Below are 21937 nucleotides of genomic sequence, written 5' to 3' on the forward strand. Positions count from 1 at the left end.
TTTAAAAGAAAAAAAAATTCTATTTACTCCATTATTTATTCAACAAATATTTATTGAGCAGCAGCCATTTGCCAACAACATACTAGATGATTAGGATACCTAATGAGTGAATAAATCAGGGGAAAAAAGTATTGCTACCCTCATGGAGCTTACATTCTAATGGGGAAGACAGACATTAAACAACGAGCATAATACATGGGCCAATAAAATGATAAGGGCTAGGGGAGGAGAAGCAAGACGGGAGACAGTGCGTTTTAAAGAGGGTGGTTAGGATGGGTGGTTTTTGAGTAGACTTGAGAGAGGTGAGCGAATCAGCTAAGCAGATGTCTAGGCAAAGAGCAGCCCAGCAGACAAGCCAAGAGTCTTGTGGCCCCAAGGCTGGAGTGAGCCTCATCCACGTGGGGAACAACAGAGGAAGCAGTGTGGCTGAAGGTGGAGAGAACCAGTGGGACAGTAGCAGGAGATGAGATGGGAGAGGTGGGGGAGGGGCACAGACTGTGTGGGGTCTCGTAGGACATTGCAATGACTTTGGCCATTGGAGTGGTTTGAGCAGAGGAGGGGTATGGCCTGACTAACATTTTATGAGGCTCCTTGTGGTCTCCATGTTGAGAACATACTTTAGGAGGAGCAGAATAGAAGTGGGGAGATGACTTAGGAGGTTGTGACCATAATCCACCTGCGGGATCACGGTGGCATGGACAAGGGAGGTGGTCTGATTCTGGATATATTTTGAAGGTAGAGCCAACAGGATTTCTTGACAGATTGGCTGTGGGATACGAGAGAAGAGGAGTCAGAGATGACTCCAAGGCTTTTAGCCTGAGAGACTGAAAGGTGAGATGTGCCATCAACTGATATGGGGAAGCTTATGGGGCAAGTTAAGTCCGGGGCTGGGGGGAGACTTGGGATCTATGTTTCCAATACGTTAAGTGTGAGATAGAGCCAGCCACAAGGAGATATCAAGTAAGCAGTTGGATATTCAAGCCTGAAGTTTGGGAGGGAGGTTTGACTGACCTGGAGATACGCTTTGGAGGGCTGGTGGCATATGGATGGCATGTAAAGCCAGGAAGCTGAATGACATCACCAGGGAGGGAGAGTAAATAGAGAAGAGGAATGAGGACTAAATCCGAGGCCATTCCAGCAGGGAGAAGATGCAGAGATGAGAAAGTAGCAGAGGAAACTGAGAAGGAGCATCAGTGAGGGAGGTGAAGGAATAGAAGTGTGGCTTCCTGGAAGCCAAGAGAAGAACATATCAAAGTGACGTGGTCAGCCATGTCAGATGTGCTAATACACAGCACGAGGCGAGGCAGAGCCGTGACCACCAGATGCAGCCTGCTCACGGGCACTCTTGGCAAGGGCAGATTGGGTGGAGTAGTGGAGACAAAAGGCCAGATGGGATTGGAGTACCCAGCTGACCAAGAGGTGATGGGACTGTCTCAGGAATGGGAAACTCAATCTGCAGACTGTCTCAGGTCGACCTCTTAAATATCTCTCAAAATCTTTCTTCTCTTTCCATCCTGGCTGCCATCAGCTGAGTTTAGGTCACCACCATCTCTCCGCTAGATTGCAAAAATATCCTCGTAACTGGGCTGTCTGCCTCCAGTATGGCCCCATGAAACTCTTCTCAACACTGTAGCCATGGTGACATTTCTAAAATTAAAACCTGACCCTGTCACTCCTCCACTCATCATCCTTCAAGGGCTCTTGGGTGCCCTCAAGATAAGTCTAGCCTCCCTATCATGGCAGACAGTGGTCTTCTAGATCTGACCCTGCTTTCCTCTCCAGTCCCAGTTCTCACTACTCCCCATGTCAAACTCCATGCCACAGCCAATATTTTTTGTTCCTTTTCACCTCCCAAGTTTGGTAAATGTTTTCTCCACCTAGAGCATTTTGGTCCTCAGAACTCTCCACACCTTTTGTAACTCCTACTCCATGTCTTAGCTTGAATGTCACTTCCTCCAGAAATCTTTCCTTGACCAACTCACCACCCCATTGCAAATCTAGGTCTGAGTTAGGTGTCATTTCTAGCACCTGGTGATTCTCTCACCATAGTACTATGGCACCTATACATTTATTTTTATTACTACTACTACTACTACTACTACTACTACTACTACTTCTACTACTATTATTTGAGACTGTATCATTTGGGACTGTAAAATTCTGTGAAGCCAAGGCTTGCCTTTGTTATCACACAAACATAACACAATCTTTAACTTCTAGTAGGAAATTGATTAAATATCTGTGGAATGAATGGCTTAAACAATACAGTTAAAATAGAGACAACTTAAATAATTGTAAGGCAGGTGGTAAAACTAAATGCAACTACCAAAAATTATTTCCGAAGGAGATATATAGCATAAAATAAGATCTTGTACTAATTATAATCTGGAACACAGACTTCAGATGTTACTAAGGAGGGAGAAGAATTGGTTAAGAGACGTGAGAGAAGGGATAATGGTACATCTAGAGCACCAAAGATACTATTTTGATGTTTAGAGAAATACAGGTTAATATTTTTTTATTCTGAAGGTAACCACTAGTAAAATTTTAAATAAGATGTAGACTTCCAAAATATAAAAGATAGGGACTTCCCTGGTGGCACAGTGGTTAAGAATCCGCCTTCCAGTGCGGGGGACATGGGTTCGATCCCTGGCCTGGGAAGATCCCACATGCTGCGGAACAACTAAGCCCGTGCACCACAACTACTGAGCCTGCGCTCTAGAGCCCACGAGCCACAACTACTGAAGCCCGAGCGCCTAGAGCCTGTGCTCTGCAACAAGAGAAGCCACAGCAATGAGAAGCCCACACAAGGCAACAAAGACCCAATGCAGCCAAAAAAAAAAAATTTTTTTTAATATATAAAAGATAAATACAAAGAAGATACAAACCTGTGTAACAGAAATCAGACAACAAAGGAAACAAGAAGCATAAAAAATCGTAAATAATAAAATGATAGAAGTAAAACCAGATAGATTATCTATAACAATAAATACAAATTTCTTAAGTTACCCTATTACCAGTAGAGACTCTCAAACACTTTAGAACAACGTGAAACAAAAGGTTAGAATTAAAGAGTGGGCAGAGGTAATTCTAGCAAAAACAAACTGAAAATAAAATGATGTACTGATATCAATATGCAATGTAGAAGAATCCCAGGGAAATACACAAAATGAGAAGAAAAGATTCACTCGACATTGATAAAGGATACAGTCCATAGTGAGGAGATAACCATTAAGAACCTTACATGCCAAAAAAAGATTATGTTAAAATGGAGAAAGTAACTGAAAAATAATAATTCTAGATGATTTTTAATTCATATCTCAGTCTTTCCCATAGATAAAGTAGGGAAAAAAATTTTAGAAGCTTCAAATCATAAATGTGACATATACATGTTGAACTTTGAACCGTCAAACAGAATACAACTTCTAGTACTTCAAAATCAGACATTATTTAAAGCCGGAATACAATACCCCAGAAAATTAATAGCAAAAGTTAATTTTTAAAAATAATTTAGGGAGTTCCTTGGTGACCTAGTGGTTAGGATTCCGGGCTTTCACTGCCATGACCCGAGTTCAATCCTTGGTTGGGAAACTGAGATCCCGCAAGCTGCAAGGCGCAGTGTGGCCAAAATTTTTTAAAAATTAACTTTTTGAAAATTTCATCACACACTCCCAAATGAATACTGCATCAATAGTTATTTAATTGCAGACTGTTTAAGAAAGAAAGACAGTGACAACGTTGTGCCTCAAGACTTATGGCTCTGACCACACCTCTGTTCAAAGGAAGAGCCATAGCACTTTAAAAATTGCTTTATTGTGACTCAAGGGAAAACATATTGTCAAGTTAACTGAGCAGTCAATCCAAGGAGCTGGAAAGAGAAATGGAGAAAGGGATTAATAACGATAAAGGCAAAAAGTAACGGATTGGAATATTTTTAAAGAGAACCGATCAATGTAATCCGATAGCTGGTTTCCTGAGGAAAAAAAATAGACCAAATTCCAGCAAGACTAAACATGAAAAAAATTGCAAATACAATCATAGTGAATCTCATATGAGACAGGGTGCTTATTCCTATATACAGTGGAGATACGCCCCCGTCCAGATTTGTTCTCCACCTGCATGGGCACATCTGCAAGGCTCCTGGCCCTTGCTTCCTGGGTTTCACCAGCGCAGTGTCCCAGAAGTAGGGGAGGAAGGAGAGTGAGGTCAGAGGATGTATCCACTTGGCGCCCTCTCAGCTTCAGGCTGGTTGTGTGTCCCCAGCCAAGGATCACCCACCCCATTCTCTCACTTTGCAGACCCAGGAGTGGAAATAGCTCTGCTGTTAACTCTATATCAATGCACTGTTCCCTGTGGTTCCCCTGGCTAAATAAGCCCTGTTAATCAATAAACCCTCCTGGAATAATCCTATATCGAGTGTGCCATCTATTTCCCGTTAGAACCCTGACTGATACATATGCAATGCTAAATTTCTTTTCTTTTTCCAGGAAAATATAGGTGAACAAAATTGAGCCAAGAAGAAATCAAAACAAAATATGCCAGTAACCATGAAAGAAATTGAAAATATTAAATTATCACCTACAACTAAAGGCTAGGCTTAAAAGCTTCAAGTGAAAGGTCCGTCATGCTTTCTTATTTCCAATAATTATCTACTTTTCAAAATCTCCCAGAGTATTAAAAAGATAGTTTTCTCAGATGGTTTTACTAAGTTAATGTAAAGTGATATTAAAACCTGACAATAATAGCTCAAAAAGCTAAAACTGTAAACCAGATTTAGTTATCAAGAGAGCTGCAAAAATCTTAGCAAATTGAATCTGCCATTCTATTTGGAAGAACAGCCAAATAGAGTCTGTTTTATGAAGGCAAAAATGGGTTAATATTGGAAAACCTTTTTGTATCAACTTGGTTAGAAAAAGGCAAAAAAAATAAATCCTGAAATTTGTAGTAACCTAGGAATAGAAAGATATTTCCTTAACTTAGAGTATTTATGTGAAACTAATACCCAAGATTATGGTGAAATGTTAGAGACAATCCTATTAAAATTAGGACTAAGATGATGATGCCTGCTATCAGTGTTGCTATTTAACATTGAATTTTAACGCTCTAGCCAATGTAACAGGACAAGAAAAGTAAGAAACATTAATATTGAGGAGGAGAAAATACCATTATTTGCAAAAATGATTCTCTACCTGAAAAATAACCTTAATAAATAAAGTGTACTTATAAATCAACAGAAAAAATGAACACACTGTAGAAAAAGTGAGCAAAAGACATAATTTAGCAATTCACAAAAGAAGAAAGACAAATGGTCAGCCAGAAGTAAACATTCCATATTTTACCTATCAGATTTAAATAATTAATGAGATGGTCTGGGTAGGAGGAAAGAGGCACTCTCATACTCAGTTCTTTAAAAAGTGTAACAACTTACTTATAATTTGACAGTACGTTTTAAAAGCCTTAAAACGTACACACCCTTCGACCCCGCAGTTCTACTTCCAGCAATGCAGTAGAAGCAATCTAAATAACAACGGCTGGGGGCAGAAAGAGATAGAATTGTGTTCACAGATGTTCATTGTTTATAATATCAAAAAATACTGAGGCAACTTATAGTAGTTAATTCATGGAATTCATTATGATATGTTCATACAGTATTTTATGGCCACTAAAAATGATGTTTAAATGCTCATTTATAATTTTTGAATTGTTCACAATCTATTTTGATAAATCAGTTTTCAAAATAATGTGCAAAGCACTAGCTCAGTTTTGTTATATATATTAATTCCTTGTCTAAATGCATATAACCTTAGTATATACAAAATGTTGACAGTGGTTATCTCTGAACAAAGAAATGTGAAATTTTTAAATTTTGCTTTCCTGTGTCCTAAAGGGGTGTTAGATCTGAAAGAAGCTAGGTAAGCTGTAAAGGGAGCAACCATGTTGGGTGTGTTCAAGGAGCACCAGTGAGCATGATGCAGGCCAGGCTTGCCATTGGCTCTGACTGTAGATATTTGGTGCCTGACCTTAGAAAAATTGCTTAACCTCAGTTTTCTCAACCAAGAAATAAAAAGAACAATTCTACAACTCTTGGTAAATCCTAAACCTCACAAACAGAGAATAATGAAGTTGCCCTGCCCCTCCCCAAAATCAACTCTGAATTTGATCAAGCTTCTGAATCCAACTACTAACTAATATACAGAAAGCAGAGAAAGAGCGGCATCCCACAGGGATACAATCAGCAAAATCCCAACAGTGAGAAACTCTACGGGACAAATAACCTAGTTTCTTCAACAAATATATCGACATGAAACAAAAAAGAGAGACCTGAAAATACATCATATCAACCAATGTAAAGGTATTGGTCTTACTTGAATTCTTATTCAAACAAACAAATGACTGTTTTGTTGGGGTTTTTTTTATTTTAAATTTTATTTATTTATTTATTTATTTTTGGCTGCGTTGGGTCTTTTTTTTTTTTTCTTAATTAATTAATTAATTAATTATGTTTGGCTGTGTTGGGTCTTCGTTTCTGTGCGAGGGCGTTCTCTAGTTGCGGCGAGCTGGGCCACTCTTCATCGCGGTGTGCAGGCCTCTCACTGTCGCGGCCTCTCTTGTTGCGGAGCACAAGCTCCAGACACACAGGCTCAGTAGTTGTGGCTCACGGGCCTCGTTGCTCCGCGGCATGTGGGATCTTCCCAGACCAGGGCTCGAACCCGTGTCCTCTGCATTGGCAGGCAGATTCTCAACCACTGCGCCACCAGGGAAGCCCCAAATGACTGTTTTTGATATAATGGCATTTAAGAGAAATTTGTGAATTTAAACATTGACTATATATTAGATGATACTAAGAAACTATTGTTAATTTCTCAGCTGTTACAGTGGTACTGTGTTTGCATTTCTTCTAAACTTCCTTTAAGAGACACACAAATATTTACGGATGAAATGATGATACACTGAATTTGCTTTTAAATAACATTAGGGAGGGGGACTGGAGGTATGGATAGGGCAGGATTGGCCATGAACTGGTGCGGGTACATGAGGGTTTACCCTACTATTCAGTCTACTTTGTGTACTTTCAAACTTCTTCATAACAACAACAACAACAAAAAGTTTATTTTTTAAAAAGCAAGTACTGTTTCCATCTTTATGTTGAAGCTGATGGACTTGAACTGTAGACTTTGCAAATCAGAAAATAAACATTCTTTGCCAGTGGGGACTCTGAAAATAAAACGGAAAGGCCAAGTGGAGAAGAAATGCAACAGCAAAGCAATTCTTCTCCCCCAATTTCCCAACACATTAGAAAATCGAAGTAAGAAACTGGGAACACCATCCTTGGGCCAAATTCCCTCCCAGCAGAGCTTATTTCCTCTTCTCTGAGCAGCTCTCCAGAGCCAAAGGAGCCTGCCCGGCCATCAGCATATTCCTCCTGGGAACTTGAATGCATACCTCTTGGCCCAGACTTTTCATGATGATAAGACAGCCCCTTACAGAGCTCTGCCCTGTGCTTACCTGTGCACTAACGCCTGGGGCCCTACAACGACCCTGTTGTACTGTTACTGGGATTGCTATTGTTCCCTGGGAGGAGAGTGAGGTCACACAGCCAGGGAAGTGGCAGCAGTGGGATCCAAGCACACCCTCCTGTCTCCCCACCCTTTCCCACCTGGACCCAAATCCCGGCCCACCCAAACTGTGCCTCCCACCATTTCCAACCAGGTGCTGAAGACCTGCGCGCCAGCCCCCGCTGTCCTCGAGGTTCTTTTCAACTCCTACGCTCAGCTCCGCGTGTCAGAGTCCTGGAAGGAGGTGATCCCTGAAGAGGTGTTTCAGGTGAGGAAGCTGCCCCTTCTTTCCCCGTTAGTACAAGACTCTTGTCTGTTTCTGTTCACCCACGTGTGGAGTTTTGCGCTAATACCCAGGTAAGTGGAAAACATCTGGAGAAGGGAAGAGAAAGGCAAATTGGGGGCATATCTGGGCGCGTCTGTTTTTCTTCTGGAGGCTCAGTAATCACACAGCCCGTGGTTCTAATTGGGGTCCTGTGGGCTGCAAGGAGCAGAAAACCGACCCACACTGGCTTAAGAAGCTCAGGGCTCCAGTAACCACTGTCCAGAGGAGGGTGGGCCGTGGAGGTCCTGGCTCCTGTGTGTCAGTTTCTTTCTCTGACAGCTTAAGATATGACCGAGGCGGCTGCTGGCACTGCATCCACACACCACAAAGTCCACAGGTGACTGTCAATTAAGAAAGAGAGAACTTTTTTTTCTAGAAAATGTCCCCTCATGTTTCATTGACTTGAGTCCTGTGCAGATTACTGAACAACAAAGTGTGCTCTACAAAGGGGGTGGGCAGAGGGGAATTCTAGGAGGTTACCCATAGTATCTGAAATCACCCAAAGCAGACTTCCCTCTGACTGGGCAGGAGCTGCACTTTAGAAAAGTATCCGGACCCTCTGGGGGAGGGTTGTAGTGCATCAGTAACCATGAAAGGATCACCTGTGCCGTCAGGGCTCTTCTGTCTGGGAGAGGGACATGTGTCGGTTCCACGTACCCAGACTGACGTCCCCCCGCCTTCCTTTCAGGTGCACCAGCCTTTCTACGAGTCCCTCTTTGCCTTGGCCTACACCCCACGCTGTCTGCAGCATCTCTGCCGCTGTGCCATTCGGAAACTGTTTGGCAGAAAGTGCTTTTACCTCGTGCCCCAGTTGCCCTTGCCGAAGTCCCTGCAAAATTACCTTCTTCTGGAGCCAGAGGGTGTTTTGCACTGAAACCCAGAGATTTGGACCAAGACACTTGTGCTCGTCTGTGGAGGCTCCGGGGTTAGGAGGGGCCCTGGATGGCACTTGGCACTCACCCTGTGCACAGACCTCACCCAGCTTCAGCTTCACCTGGGCGTGGAATTGGCAGTAAAGGCCCTTTCTGCCTCTCAGGGTTGCTCGTAAGGACTGAAGCTGTGAATAGCGTAGTACTTGTATCAGAAAGTACTTTTCAACAGAGGTTGAACTAAAAGGTGTACGTATTTTTCCAAGGTCTGTCTCCCGCCCACAATGCGTTAGCAGCGTTCAAGCTGCACCCCGCCCCCCCCCACCAGCCTTCAGACCCTCTGCCTCAAGGGGAACATCCCACCCCTCCTAGCGCTCAGCCCCTCGGAAAGACTCTGTCCCCCCAAACATGACAGACGTACACACTGAGCGAGGACACTGGCTTCCGTGACGAGAGCCCCTGCCCAGGAGCCCACTGGTGCTTCCCAGCGCATCACAATCCAGAGGCCCCTAGAAGGACATCAGAGGGGTGGTGAGCCGGACATTCTGATCCTATGCGAGCCTTCTGTCCGACAGCCTTACCAAACCCCAGCTGATCCAGCTGTGGGGAACAGCCCAGGAAGCCAGATGCCAGGGCTAGACACAGGTTCGTGGAGGTCGCCATCACCTCAGCCCCAGCATCCAGAATAGGAGAGCCTTCTTAAAGGTCTAGGACTGTATTAACCGTGTCTTTTATTTTCTATATTCTGGTGCTTCGACATCTGGGGCCTTTCGGACCCTGGAGGGACTGCCCCTCCCTGGGTTAGCCAACTCCTAGAGATAGTAAATGACATGCCCCCAGGCATCCTTTTCAAATACAACTCAACCAACCCAGAGTTCACTCCCCTACCACCTCCCTCGAGCTCCAGCCACTACCCCTCTGGAGCCAGTGCCAGACAACCAAGGCCAGCCCCTCTGCCCTGGAGCCCACTGCAGTCATTCGGACTAGCCAGTCCTACGCCTGTGTATCCTGCCTCGCCTATCCTTTCCATGGAAACCACAATAAAGGCTCTTGCCCATGTCCCCTCCCCCCACTTCCTGATCAACCCCGGTGCTTCCCCGTGTGGTGTGACCCTTCTCTTGGGAATGGTGACTAATAAACTATCTCTTCATTGATAACCGTCTCCCAATCTGTTGGCCTTACTAGACCTCACATTTTCTATTAAAAACCATCTTTTAAAACAAGGACTCTTTATTTTCATCCTCTGAGGATAAGCAGGGGCTCCCATTTTTTTCCAGTTTGAGCCAGTGCAAGGTGCAGCTGGGACGAACCTCAGGAGGGTGGGCACGCCATCCCACTGTTTGCAGTGTGGAAGGGGGGGTTCCACACCCCAGTAGATAACTGCAGTCTAAGGTGGGATGTTGTGTCTGTGAGTGAAGCCCACTGTGGAGGTGAAAAGAATGAGGGTGGGCATCACGAAAGGAGTAGACCGGCTGAGCCTTGGTGGATGGTCAGATTTCAACACAGCGGGTCAGGCCAAGGGAGGGATAGGAGAGCATCCCCCTTCAGCTGACCCACCCACATCCTGCCCTTCGAGACTGACATCTCAGCCAAACTATGTAAACACGGTTCAAGATCCCACACACCCTCACCCCAGGCAGATGGCTCTCCCCAAGCCCCTCCCACGTAGACATTCAGGAGCTGCCCCTGGATCAAAAGGAAAACTTGAACAAAGGCGGGGGTGCAGGAAAGTGCACACACCATGGAGGAACGGTGATTCATCCGCCTGGAGGGGAGGGTCCCTATGCTTTGGCCACTGGAAGGAGGCCAGTCGGGAGGGTCTTGGCCTCCAGACCAAGGATTCTGAACTTCGTTGCACAGGCTTTGAGGAGCCACAGGGCAGGTGAGCAGATGTGATGCCAGTGAGACTCCAGGAAGTCACTTCGTCCTGGAAAGGGATGCAGCACACCAGAGGGCGGGTAGGAACCCATGGTGACACCCCAGAGGTGGGGCTTCAGATCCAGGCTGCTCCACTGAGCAAGGAGAACCGTTACAGTTATCTAACCGATGGGCTGCAGTTTGCTCAGCTGGGAAGTGAAAGCATGCACACCTCTCTCACTGGGCTGGGACTCAGTGAGACAATTCGTGAGGGCAGCAGGCTTCTCCAGTCTGAAGGGGTCTTGCTGAAAGGCAGATTCTGACACTGGCGTCTGGGGCGGGTCCCCAGATTCTGTGGGTCGGCCAACTTTAGCGTTGCTGACGAGCTTGGGTGACGCCCCTGCCCCTGGATGGTCCTACTGAGAGCAGAGTGCAAAGCCCTAGGCCCAGAGGCGGCCCAGAGAGGGAAGGCAATAAATGGTTCCTTCTCTTATTATGATTGTTTGATTATTAGGAGAAGAAAATAGCCTAATATTGGGATAAAGACTGTAAAAATGGAAAAGCAAAGCAACGTTATTTATGAGAAAAATGAGAAAGGCGGAAACAGCAAGAAATGCAGCCCCAGCAGCTCCTAAGGAGCCCTGTCCTCACGGGATTTTGCACATGAGAATCTGAGTGAGCCTGCGGCCTGACTCAGCCTGTTCTTCAGCCTCCCCTCTCCACCCCGCTCCTCCTTAGAAAACAGGTTGTATTTCTGAATGCACTAAAGTTTAAATATGTTTTGGAGTCCCGGAACAAAGTAGAACTCTTTTAAAACACATTGACTTTAAATTTCTAAAAATCTGATGAATAATGACCAACTATTACATTTTTCAAAAACATGTTTTTCCCCGAATTACAGCTTAAAAACAACATGATTCTCAGAGTGAGCCCCAGACATCTCCCCATAGCTGCCGAAATTCCACCACTGTGGAATTCTTATTCATTATTTCACCCCCCCAAGAATTTTCTTTTAAAAATCAGATGCTCCCAGGTAGAGCTAATCCATGAAGTTCCTTGGGGATAAACCATTCACTCATCCGTTCAGTCATTTGTTCATTCCTTTAACCAACCCTGCCCGAGCCTGCTGGGGGTGGAGCCCAGGGCTTAGGGCTCAGGACCCACCATCAACAAGACAGGCTCCTAGTGGAGCTCACAGCCAAGCCAAGAAGGCCAACTTGTTAGCAAGGCTGTTGGAGAGACTTGGGCACATCAGGGGAGGTGTGGAGAGAAAGGGCCCCTTTCTCCACTTTCTCTCTGGCTTCACCTCTGCATCGAATGAGGGCCCCTGTTCCCAAGGCAGGTGGCAGTGTGGGCAGTTTGCAGCCTCCCTCACCAACACACGCATCGTGACACACTCACGTGACATCCCCGATGAGCACCCACTCCGCCCTCCCCCGCCGGCCAATACCATATGCGGTGGGTCCAGTACCTCCGGTATAGTAGCGCTCTTGGTCAACATGGACCCATGTGCAACAGAAACAGAGCAATGAACAGGGCCTCTAAAGATGTCAGGAAGTCCTTTACCCTGCCCCCAACTCAGGTACGTGACTGCTGCACAGAAAAATAGGAAATAAACTGGCACTAGAAATTAGTTCTGAATCACCCGGGTTCTAGTGGCTCCAGATGTGCTGAAAACGATTCCTGATGTATGGTCATGAGTGCATGGGACAAAAATGGCAAGTATGGTGGTTTGGGGGTTATCTTAACCATCAAATGGGATGGAATTCATTCCTAGTTTTTCAGAATTTAATTACTGCTAGCAATTTGCTTTGTTAAGCAAAAAATAAAATAACTGAAAAAATTTGTGGTATTGATGACTGTCTAGCTCTGCCCTATGGGTCATGTGGCAGGAAGTTCTAAAATGAAGGGGACTTGCATAATTCCACATAGATAATACAGAGGAGGAGGGGAGAAGGGAAGGAGAAGGACAAGACTAAGAGAAGGACGAGAGGAAGGAGGGAGGGAGAAAAGGTAGGAAGGAGGGAGAGAAGTAAGTTAGCTGAGAAAACATCCAGAACCACATTCTGCTTTGCAGCTAGAATTATCTTGTCTGTCTTCTTTTCCAGTGAACAAAACATACCCTGGTATTTCTTTTATTAAAGGGCAAAAGTGTTTTCCATTCTTAAACAGCTCATATTAAACATCATTATTTTTCTCTCTGAGTATATTACATAAACTCAATTCCATAAGACCTAAACTTTTTAAATTTTAAATTTAGTGTTTAATGATGCATTCACATGGTTCAAAATTCAGAAGGTAATAAAAGAGTAGATGATGTTTCCACTAAGAGGAAAAAGATAACAGAGGAATGTTTTCCCTCAAACTTTGAGTATCTTTGACTATACACTGTCATCGGACCACGGAGAATTCAAAAATACACACATGAGGTTCTCTGCCAACAATGGTCCTGAGAAGTTTCACCCCTTTCCATCCCGACCATACCCTGGACACGATGAGATGTCCACAGCACAGCTAGATGGCCAGACACGACCCACAGCCCACAGGCAGGCAGGGCACGGACATGGCACGGTGTGATGTGTCATGTTTCAAATTCTGAAGGCGGTATTGGGCTTCTCTTATTAGTGTACTTTAAATCCATTTAATTTTAAGTTACATGACAATCATCCATTCCGCATGTTTGGAAGAAAATCAAAACCACTGACTCTTTAGGAAGCATTTGCTAATCCCAGTAACTGTATGTAATCACCACAGTTTCCGTCTCCGAAATAACCCTTACGTTTTCATGTTGATGGGGCAGGCTGTTGAACTTTTGCAAAGAACACTTAACCCTCTACAAAAACGGTATAAAATACAGGCTTGGAGAATGAGCGGGTCTGCTCCAGTGACGGGTCCTGACGCAGACATCTGAGAGAGAGCTTAATCGCCGCAATTGCGGATGTTATTAGCTTGCCAAGTGCTTGTCATCTTTTAAGAGCTGCCCGAGGACCAAGTGATAAACCAGGAATATTGCATCTTTTATTCCATTGTTTCAAGAATAAATTATTCCTTAGTCAAATTTTCTATGTGCACTTGGGATATTCAGGGGTCCCAAAGTTTCAACTAGGATCAAGGTCACGTCTTATTTTTGGCTTTCAGTCGGCTTCTCAAACTCCAGGGTTTGTCTTGAAATTGTCAGTATCGGTCTGATTTAAAACAAAAATTAATCTCATTAAATTGCTAAAAAATAAGCCTGAATGAGGTCAATTCCTAGAGCCCAGCGGGAGGATTCCAGCGTTGAAACTTAGTTTCATGGAGTCCTGCAGGTGGCGCCATAAGCAAACGGTCTTACCCGGCCCACCAACCGGCTCTCCCCAGAATCAGAAGAAAACAAGATTTTAGCTCACATGATAAAGGGGAGAAGAGTATAGGAAAACGATAGAATCGTGACATATCATATAGAATTATGTTGCTATAATTTTAAAAATCCGTAATTAAAATATTGATTATGGGTTTGCCTACTTCCTTTGTATTAAGTATGCACGTTTTACAGGCAATGTGTTTATAAATAAATATAATTTTAAGTTGACTCTTTTATGATGCCATAATGACAGCCCAATCCTCATTTATGTGTTCAACGTGTTCTTTAACAAAATTATACATTCACCATTGCAATGTAACTAGCTGGGTTTTCAGCCTTCATCTAATCTTCCAGAATGGCTTTTCTGCAGTCCTAACACTCTGCTTAATCACGCCAATAAAAAGAGTAGATTTCTTTGTAATGCAATTTGTAAGCAATGAACATGATTGAGAATGCAGTGTTTGCTGTCGACTATGTTTAATGCAGGGTTTTAATTCGGTGTGTAATTATTCACTTGGTAGGCACTTTTCCCATTCACATATCTTGTCCCTGCTCTGAAAAAAGTTGGTAAGTTGGGGAAACATTGGGGAAACAGGATTTTCTAGTACTTTGTGCAAGCTGGAGTTTGATGCAGATGTTATGGAAAAAGAACATTTTTTTTATCTGCTAAAAACAGGAGGTCACATTAACTCCCAGTACAGACACATAAAAATGTGATTATGGGTTCTAAACAGAACGCAGTGGGCTCCTAGTTAACACAATGAGATTTCTAGGAATTGATGCATAAATTCTTCAAAAATGACACATTTCTCACGTTTCATTCCAATTAAATTACTGAGGCAGCTAACAGCGAGGAGCACAAAGTACGGGGGTAAAATGAGGGTTTTCTTCTTGTAACTGTATCTCTGTGAAAGTATATCTTTATGGGAAGCAGTTAACATTACGCTATTATTTTTCAACTGCGCTGGAAGGGATATCCTGAGCCTTTCTTGTCGAGAGCTCTCCCCGGAAGAGTCGATTCCTTTGTTTCCTGGGTTTACTAATAAGGAGGGAGAATTGCTCCGCAGGCTACGGCCCCAACCCGACTCTCTGGAGTGAAAGACCCCAGCCCGAGAGGGGTTCCGGGTGTCGGTCCTCAGGGTCCTAGGGTCGGGCCCAGTAGCTGCCCACGGGCCTACGGCCGCGTGACTCAGATACGCCCGGAGCTCCACTTACAACCTGCGGCGCGGGGCCGGGGGTTAGGGATTGGGGGTCCGCACCCACCCGCGATCCGCTAACACGCGGGGCGGGTCCTCCCGCGCCCGGCCCAGGTCTCCGGATCCTGAGTGCCCTGTGGCCGCGCGGGGGAGGTTCTCCGGGTGGGCCTGGAGGGGGATCTAATTGGGGGGTGGGGGGGAAGACCTGCTAGGCCAGCCCGCCGTGCCCCCCCCCCTCCAGGCGAGCCTGGGTGTGTGAGGGTCCAGCCCCGCTCCCAGGGCGACGGGGCTCAGGGCTGCTCCCCCGCAAAGGAGGCCAGAGGAGCGCAAGGCCGCCCGGGGGGAGGCGGGAGGGGGCGTCGGAAGACAAAAGGATGTGAGGCTTTAAATTCAAAAAGATGTTTTTGAAAGCCTCGTCCTGGGGTTTGAAAGGCGCACCGAGGACAGCGGCAGAGCGATCCCAATCAGAAATGCGATTTGAAGTCCTAATGAACTTGATTGCGTGAACATTTATAATCCCCCATGGCCCTAAATGAAATCAGATATAATCAGAAGATACAGGGAAGGGAGTGTTTACAGCCGACGCCGGGCGGCTGCGGGACGGGGAGATGAGGCCCCGGTATTGATGTCGAAAATGATGGATAACGCGGGAATGGCAAATATACTATTTGTCTAATGGCTCGGCAATTAAATTCCCCTGTAAATGACCCATGCCTCATTTCATCCTAATCTATGGAATTTTGATTGAATTCGTCAGCTCTAATTGAAAAATACTGCACTTTAATGTCTGCATTGCAGTTTCAGGACGAGAGTGGTTTTAATGAGACAGTGCCCCCCTGACCCGGGAATATTTGAGACTTTTACTCGGAATTTAAAGCCAGAAGGTTGCTCAACTGAGCGCTGCGATATCCGCCCCTGTATCCGCGTTCATCTATCTCCAGACGCGATTTAATAAACGCACTTGGGGATAAATGCGCCCCCGACCCTCGCGCCCACGTGGCAACCAAGGGGCGCCCCCTCCCGGAGATAAGAGTGGAGGGGGCTCGGGGCGGTGCAGTGGGGGGCCAGGGGAGGGGGCCTGTCCCCTTCCCCGCCCCGGTGCCCCGCCCCGCCGGCTCCCGGCCCTATCGCTGACCACTGCCTGCGACTTCCCGGGCCGAACTCAGGCAACCCCCGCCCCCCAGGAGGCGGCCCAGCTGCCTGTGACCCTTGCACGGGGAGATGGGGCCGACTTCCGACGCGCTTTATATGCAAACGACGAGGCGAAGACAGCCCTAAGAAATTAGCTACTTGCCGAAGCATATTTACTAGATTGAAATGAATTAAAGAGAGACATTTTAAGTCGTGCCAACGAGATAATTGGGCCACATTAAAACTGGAGATGTTTGCCCCTTTCCATAAAAAAAGCAAGCCGGGGGTGCGGTAAAAATCGCCCCCCACACCTGAAACGAGATCAGGCCCGGCTGCTCAGAGAACGGAAGTCTGGGAGTGCGAGGGAATAGTCCCGGCGGGGACCTTGACGCGGCGACCCTCCAGCCCGGCTCCCCGGCTCCAAGGGGCCGATCCCGACCGAGGCCCGCAGGGGGCGCCGTCGAGCCAGGGTCCTGCAGAGAGAGCAGAGTGCTGCCGAGCGGAGAGGGCGGGTCAGCCCTTGGTCCTTGGCTGGCAGCTCGCGTCCCGCCCCCCAGCTTCGTCCACCCGCAGCGTCCCCACGGGGCCGGAATGGGATCGGGATGGGGGCCCTGGGGAGATGGAGTTTGGGGGGAAGCAAGAGGTCAAAGTGTTCAGGTTGCCCACCCCCTCCCCAAAGAGGAATGTATTTGAGCTTTGTTCGTTTAGCACATGAACACAGTTTACAGGTATTTTATTTAAAGTAAAATAATCTGAAATGACAGAGAAGTCATCTCCCTGGGCAGGCAGTGCCTAGCGCCCTTCTAATGCTAAACTTGGTGATGAGGGCCGACTGCAGAGGGACGCTCCGGGGCCGGCGACTGTCGGAGGCAAGCTGTGCCGACGCAGGGGTGGCGCTTTGGGACCTCTCTCCTCCCGGGGGAGGCCTCGTGTGTCGTTAAATACTGGCCCGCATCCTGATCCATTGGTGGCCGGTGCTTTGTTTCCAGTGCTCAGGAGCCTTGAGATCAGAGGCTGCCTCAAATTGATACTCTCGCTCTGAGCGCACAGGCTTGCCGCCCTGGCGGCCCCGCGTCCACCCAGCACCTGCAGCGCTCCGGGGCTGGCGGGCGTGCTTGCAATTTAGAGACCCTCCCGAGCATTCGCTCCGGGCCAGGCGCCCTGCCACCGCGTGCTATGCGATCTAGTTCAGACCACCCGTGACATAAGCAATCTGTTAATTATCTGCGTTTTAGGAATGCAGTCAGGCCGCTGATGAGACAGAGCCGGCATTCCCGCCCATTACGCGGATGGAAAAACTGAGGCCGGGGTGAACTCAGCGGTGCACCCAGGCCCCTCAGGCCCAGGTGTCAGAGGGTTTCTTATCCTTTCCGCTTCTAGGCCCTGCTCAGGAGGAATCAAAGAACTAGGAGAACTTTACATGGATTTTAAAGAGAGACGATGTGGGTTTTCTATGATCACGTCCAAAATCTGATCGTATATCTTAAGGCCTTGCGCAATCATGCAAGTCTGAATTTTACCCCCTCATTTGTGACAAAGCCTTCTCTTGTAGCCTAGACGTTTATAATGAAAAGAAATTGGGACTTTTTCTTGTGCAGTTGTACACATGAAAAAGGTAGACTCCCCGGCCCTTCTAATTCCGCAGAGGGGGAGCCCGCTTCGGTCCCCTTGGAACCGCCGAGACGAAACAGGCCCTAAAGCAGATGCCATTATCCGCATGACACATAGGCGGCACTCTAGATCACCGAGCGCGCCACACACCCAAGGTGCTTTTCACACTAATATTTTTGAAATTTCAAAGTCTCAAATAAAACTGTCTCCTGCCATTCTCTCATTAATTTATTAATATATAACACTTATTTGACTTCTGTTTACAGATATTAAATAACCTTGTTAGATTATTAAAATTAAAATGTCAATGTGAAATTTGCTTCCACAGTAAATTATCCATTTCTTTACATTTTAAAGTATAAGTTTCCAAATAACTTACAATATACTGAACGAACTGAATTTTAAGGGTTTGGGGGTAAGACTGAAGTTGAACTTTAAGAAGTCTCTCATCTCTTAAGTCTTTTGGGGTTTTCTTGTTTCGTTTTGTTTGCAGTTTAAGTGGGCCTGAGAGAAACTTGAGGACAGAGGGAAAATTATAACAAGCAAGAGATGAGGCAGCCTCACATGCTCAGGAGGTGAGCTGAGGGGCAGGCGGCCTGAAGGAGCCCACTCACTGAGCCTTGGCCTCTGCCCTGCTATGGGGTCTGTGACTGTCCTGCTATGGGGTCTGTGCCCTGCTATGGGGTCTGTGGCTGCTCTGCTGTGGCCTGGTCAGAGCAGGCAAGGGACACCCAAGGGAGCCTTCAGAAGCAGCCTCGGAGCCCCTCTGCTGGTGTCAGTGGCAATGTCCCCTGCAGGTGGAAATCACCTCAGGACAGCTCACCTCAGTACATGGGTGTGAAGGAGCTACGAGAATAACCTCCCAGGGGTGTCATCGTGCAGAATAAAGACTAGATACCGAGACATGAGCAGCCTTTCTTTAATGCTCTGCTCGTCGCTCAGAAACAAAACAAAACACTCTCTCAACAAACCCACACACACAAGGGGCAACATGGCCCGTGCAAAATATTTTCATTTCCTACAAAACCCAGAAATGTCCCCTAGGGAGGTGTGGGGACAGCATTCTAAAGTTTTCGGGGTTTTTCCCACTGTGTCTCAAAGAACTGCGCTCCTCATTCCCTCATTTCCCTGTCTGGTTGCATATGCTCAAGCAGGTTGGTCCCTAAATGAAAACACATGGGGAGGGGCGGTATTAAGTTCTGCTCTCTATCCTGGTTCTTGGTTCCTTCTTTCTCTAAAGTTTGGGGACTTCAGGCTGCACCCACAAGGGAGATACAATTGTTGGTAGCAAACTTATGCAAATTGAGCCTTCTGTATATTTTCAGATGATAAATGGAGGAAATTCAAAGAAATTCTTTTGCTTCGGAGGCCTAGGAGATCAGCATTTCCAATTATTTCTGCAGTCACCACCAAGGAGGGGTTGTATATTGGGGGACATGAGGCGGCAGGTTTTAGAGGTTTGTTTAGAGACCTACAAACAAGGATTCCCTCCTCCTGGTATGATTCCAACCTTCTCAGGCAGTGACGAGGAGCAATGAGGACAGTGGGTGTGTATGATCGAACCAGGGAACAGTGTGGATTGTCCCAGCTTGGCAAACACAGATGCCCAGAAAGCTGGCTCACCCCCTTGTGGCCCATGACTTACACCCACCCTCAGGTCAGTGAGCAAAGAAGCCTGGGGAGGTGAGGGCTCAAGGAGTCTGAGTGTCGAGGAAGGGGGAGTTGAGTCCTGTGGCCAGCCTCTACTGACTGTCCTTTGCATGGGCTCTGGTTCTTGGTGGCTTTCAAGCCCCTCATACAAGAAGTCAAAGATCTACACTGGAATTTTCCTCCAATGTGGAATGGGTCCACCCCAGTGGTTTGGGGGTAAGCACTCTTCTCTTCCATGCTTCTGTAAGTTGGGTGCCCTATTATAAGTGAAGTGTTCCTGGTTACCTTTTCAAGTGGCTTCCACATCTACAGTTAGTTCCATTTAATGGTTGATTATAACAGAACGGCTCTCTCCCCACCTCCATCAGCCCACACCGGCTCCTGTCCTCCCATGGGAAACATCTGTCATTTAAGTCAATCCTCCCCTGAGAGTCAGAGCCGTCCTCTGGGAAAACCTCGTGGAGCTGGGTTGGTCAGTTACAGACATACCTACCCTTGAGGTTCCCAGATGAGCTTATTGATAAGCGAACTTTTTACGATGACCTTTCCCCCAGAAATCCACGGGAGGGATTCGTTAGGAGGAACAGAGGCCGTCCCAATTCTCCCTCCACATTTAGCCAACATCTCTCCCCTCTGTTTACACCCAGTGCCCTGCCCTGTCCGGTGACATCCTTTCTGGCTCACAGTTTCTTAATCGGAGGGGGCAGTAACCAGAGGAAATCCGGGCCCTGCTTTGCAAGCATCTCTGGAGAAAGGAGAAACGCAGTTCCGCCTGGGAGCACCTCTGCTTTTTATCGGTCCCTGTAGAAGCTGAAGTCGGAGCTGCGCCCTTGATTGTGGTGGCAGTTGATCCGAACACTCTCTCGCTTCCTCCAGTGTGGTTTCCAAAGGGTTAAATGGATGAACTCTAGGTAAACCTCGTCCTCTTTAACAGACAACACCCCTGCAGGGGGTCGGGGCCATCGAGGGGTGGCTGCTGGGGCCGTGGTTTGCGAGGGCCCAGGAGTCCCCAGAGGCTCCAGCCTGAGTCCCTTGGCGGGCTCTCCCGGGCCACGCGGTCTCCTCCCGAGAGCTGGAAGCTGGGAGGGCGCACTGCTGAGCCCCGGCCATCGGTCGCTTCCTACTTCCGCATCCACTGGACGCCGGCTGTGTCTGGCCCCGGACCGTCACAGTGTGTCCGGCGCCTTCCGGATAAGGCGGGCGGGATGAGACGGGGGTGGGGGGACAGTAGCTGACCCGGGCGTTCCAGGAGGGTTGCCAGTACGGCGGTTCCCAAGGCCCCCGGCTCAGGCTTGGCGCACCCCCTCACCCCTCGGTGCCCTCTGCCCGCCTCCCGGGCCGCCGTTTACGCGGCCCCGGGATTAGCATCTCTGTGAAGTCCCGCAAACAATGCCCGCTGTGCGGGGAGATGAAAGTCGGGCGCCGGGTAGCGGGGCGCGTTTGAAGTCCCCGAAAGGTGGGGCCGCGGGAATCCGAGGGGGCAGATGCGTAGAGATAAAGGCAGGTGAGAAGTGCCGCGCGGCCTGCGCCTCCCTCCCCGGCGCTCCCGGGCCTGCGGTTCGTGAACTCGCGCGGCCTCCCAGATGCGCGGCCCGAGCCAGCCCCGCGGGAAGGATGCGGGCGCTACTCCCCCCGGCGGCCAGGCCCTCGCCCGAGGCCTCGGTCCCGCAACTACAGCCCTCGGGCCGGCTCCCGGCCTGGCCTCCGCCCGATGCTTCTTCCTCCCAGCCTGGGAGCTCCGGGGTGGACGGGCTCAGTCCCCGCTGAGGATCCGCTTTGCCGGGGCTGGGTGCTGCCGGGGAGATGCGTGGTGAGCGCGGGCGCGGGGCTTCCAGGACGAAGGTGTCAGGCGATCCAATACCCCCAGTGGTCACGAACTACCCACTCCAAGCTCCGGGGCTATTCTGAAAAGGAACTCGGACCCCTGCCTGCGCCCTTGGACGCCTGGACCCCGGCTCTGGAGCCGAGGCCCGCGTGGGGTGCGGGGGAACCTCGAGCTCCACGCGCTCGCAGCTGGCGTCTGGGCGCCAGTCTCGCGGCTCCCGGGAGGTGCAGGACCTCCCCGCCCTGGTCCCCAGATCCCACCAGGGCTCGGCTCGCGGGCCACGCGGCCGTGGCTCCGCCCGTTCCTCCGCGCTGGGGTGGGGAGGGCACCGCAGGTGTGAGGGTCACGTTTCCCCGACTGCAGTCCTGCGGGGAACAATTTCCAACTTCTCCAAGGAAATGCAAAAAAAAAAAAAAAAAACTCTTCACATTTCTGGTTTGCGGTTTCGTTTCTGCTATTTTGAGGGTGGGCGAGAAAAAGCAAAACTTTCTACAGAAGAATGTCGCAGCACACACGGTGCTGCAAAGTGTTTCTTCTTCAGGGCGCTTTAGAAAACCCCCCTGGTCCTGCTTTCTGC

At 48.0% G+C, this 21937-nt stretch overlaps 1 protein-coding gene across 1 annotated transcript in view; it reads left to right on the forward strand.

The window, feature by feature from the left end:
- The window catches only part of ASB18 (ankyrin repeat and SOCS box containing 18), a 63633-nt gene extending 54878 nt beyond the window's left edge, over positions 1-8755 (forward strand). Inside the window, exons 5-6 of the mRNA XM_068543718.1 lie at positions 7711-7824; positions 8570-8755. Of these exons, the coding sequence (XP_068399819.1) occupies positions 7711-7824; positions 8570-8755 (300 nt within the window). The remainder of the gene's footprint in view (positions 1-7710; positions 7825-8569) is intronic.
- Positions 8756-21937: the final 13182 nt, after the last annotated feature.

Source organism: Eschrichtius robustus, chromosome 5 (genome assembly GCF_028021215.1).
Source record: "Eschrichtius robustus isolate mEscRob2 chromosome 5, mEscRob2.pri, whole genome shotgun sequence".
Lineage (NCBI taxonomy): Eukaryota > Metazoa > Chordata > Mammalia > Artiodactyla > Eschrichtiidae > Eschrichtius > Eschrichtius robustus.